This window comes from Acanthisitta chloris, unplaced genomic scaffold (assembly GCF_000695815.1).
Source record: "Acanthisitta chloris isolate BGI_N310 unplaced genomic scaffold, ASM69581v1 scaffold24192, whole genome shotgun sequence".
In the NCBI taxonomy this organism is placed as follows: Eukaryota; Metazoa; Chordata; class Aves; order Passeriformes; family Acanthisittidae; genus Acanthisitta; species Acanthisitta chloris.
Window position 1 is genome coordinate 1 of NW_008661378.1, and position 1,659 is coordinate 1,659.

The window sequence follows — 1,659 nt, forward strand, 5'->3', positions numbered from 1 at the left end:
GGAGTGGGGGTCTCTGAGATCCCTGGCTCTTCGAGGCAATGTGAGCCCATGCGTTCTTCTCTGGGATGCAGGGAGCTGGGAACTGCCTGCACCACTTCCCCTCCCACCAGGATGCTTGTGTTGGGGACCTTGGGGCTTCATGTCCCCCTCTCCCTGGGAGGTGCACCCCCAGCCAGTCTTGTGTCCTGCCTAGGCTTGTCTTGGGGCACCACCCACCTGCCATGCTTGGGGTGGGGGTTGGGGTCGGTCCTGGCAGCGCTATCCTCCAGGAGGAACAGAGGCACCCCCTGTTCTGCCACCAGCCCGGAGGGTGCCCCTGGGGGCAGGCAGCAGCCCCTATCACACCCTGTTCTGCCCTCAGCTCGTTTGTAGAGGCCGAGGGGGATCATGCCGTTGACACGCAATGCCAAGATGCCAACCACCAAACAGACCCGAGCAGGCAAGGTCGGCCCTGCTGTGGAGAACGTTGACCCTGAGAAGGTGAGTCCCAAGACAGGCAAGGGGTGTGGAGGGCTCCTGCGGGACAGCTGACCCTCATTTTCTAACAGTCTCTATTGCAGGAGGAGAACAGTCATGCTAAAAGGTCTTCATCCTCACCCCAAGGGGGGCGCAAGAAGAGGTCAGCATTCGGAGACATCACGAATGTGAGTGCTTCTGTGAATGTGGGGGCTTTGGTGTCCCCTGTGAGACCCCCATGGGAAAGGGGGCTGTCCCATACCCCAGCTCTCCCTGTAGGGCACATATTGATTCCCTCTGTGCAGCCTCTGTATTCCCCTCTTCTAACCCAAACAGGCTTGCAAGAACCAGGTGGTGGCAGGGAAGAAGGAGGCCTTGAAAGTGGCACCACAGAAGGCACAGAAGGCACCTGGTGCCCTGGAGGTGGCCAAGAACAATGAGGTCAACCTGAAAAAGTGAGTAGGCATGGGGGGGACGGGGTGTGCTGCAGGGCAGAGTCCGCAAACTGTCCCATGGGGAATAAAAAGAAGTGGCAGAGGCTTCCCTTGCATGATGAAGACTATGAGCCAGACACGAGGGGGCAAACAGTAGATAAAATGGCATCAAGTTGTGCCAGTGGAGGTTTAGGTTGGATATTAGGAAAAATTTCTTCCCCAAAAGGGCTGCCCAGGACAGTGGTGGAATCATGGTCCATGGAGCAATTTAAAAGCCTTGTGGATGTGTTACTTGGGGTCATGGGTTAGTGGTGGCCTTTCCCATCAAGTGGGAACGGTTGGATTCATTGTCTTTAAAGGTCTTTTCCAACTTAAACGATTCTAGAAGTCTCTATAGGGATATTTTAAAGGTAGTTTAACCCCTTCCTGAAGCAGCCAGGAGATGTAGCCTCCTCCCAGCAATGATTTACACTCTTGTCCTGCCCAGATCAATGAAGAAAACTCCCCCAGCAGCTCCTGCAGAGTCCAAGGTGGATCCTGTACCAGAGAAAGTGGTGCCTGTGCAGGAAACAAAGACCCCTGAGGAGAAGGTAGGGACCTTGGGCTGCCATGTGGCCCCAAGCTCATCCTGACAGCACTGCTCTGTAGCTGCCACTGGTGATATCAGGGCACCAGGCAGTGCTCTAGACCTTGGAGAGAATCGGTCCAGAGCGATGGGAAACTGTGGATGGGGATAAAGCCCCCCACAATATCTTCCTTCAAGAGTTCT

At 55.4% G+C, this 1,659-nt stretch overlaps 1 protein-coding gene across 1 annotated transcript in view; it reads left to right on the forward strand.

The window, feature by feature from the left end:
* The first annotated feature begins 411 nt into the window (after positions 1–411).
* The window catches only part of CCNB3 (cyclin B3), a 3,718-nt gene continuing 2,470 nt past the window's right edge, over positions 412–1,659 (forward strand). Inside the window, exons 1-4 of the mRNA XM_009070215.1 lie at positions 412–480; positions 561–644; positions 793–911; positions 1,378–1,480. Of these exons, the coding sequence (XP_009068463.1) occupies positions 412–480; positions 561–644; positions 793–911; positions 1,378–1,480 (375 nt within the window). The remainder of the gene's footprint in view (positions 481–560; positions 645–792; positions 912–1,377; positions 1,481–1,659) is intronic.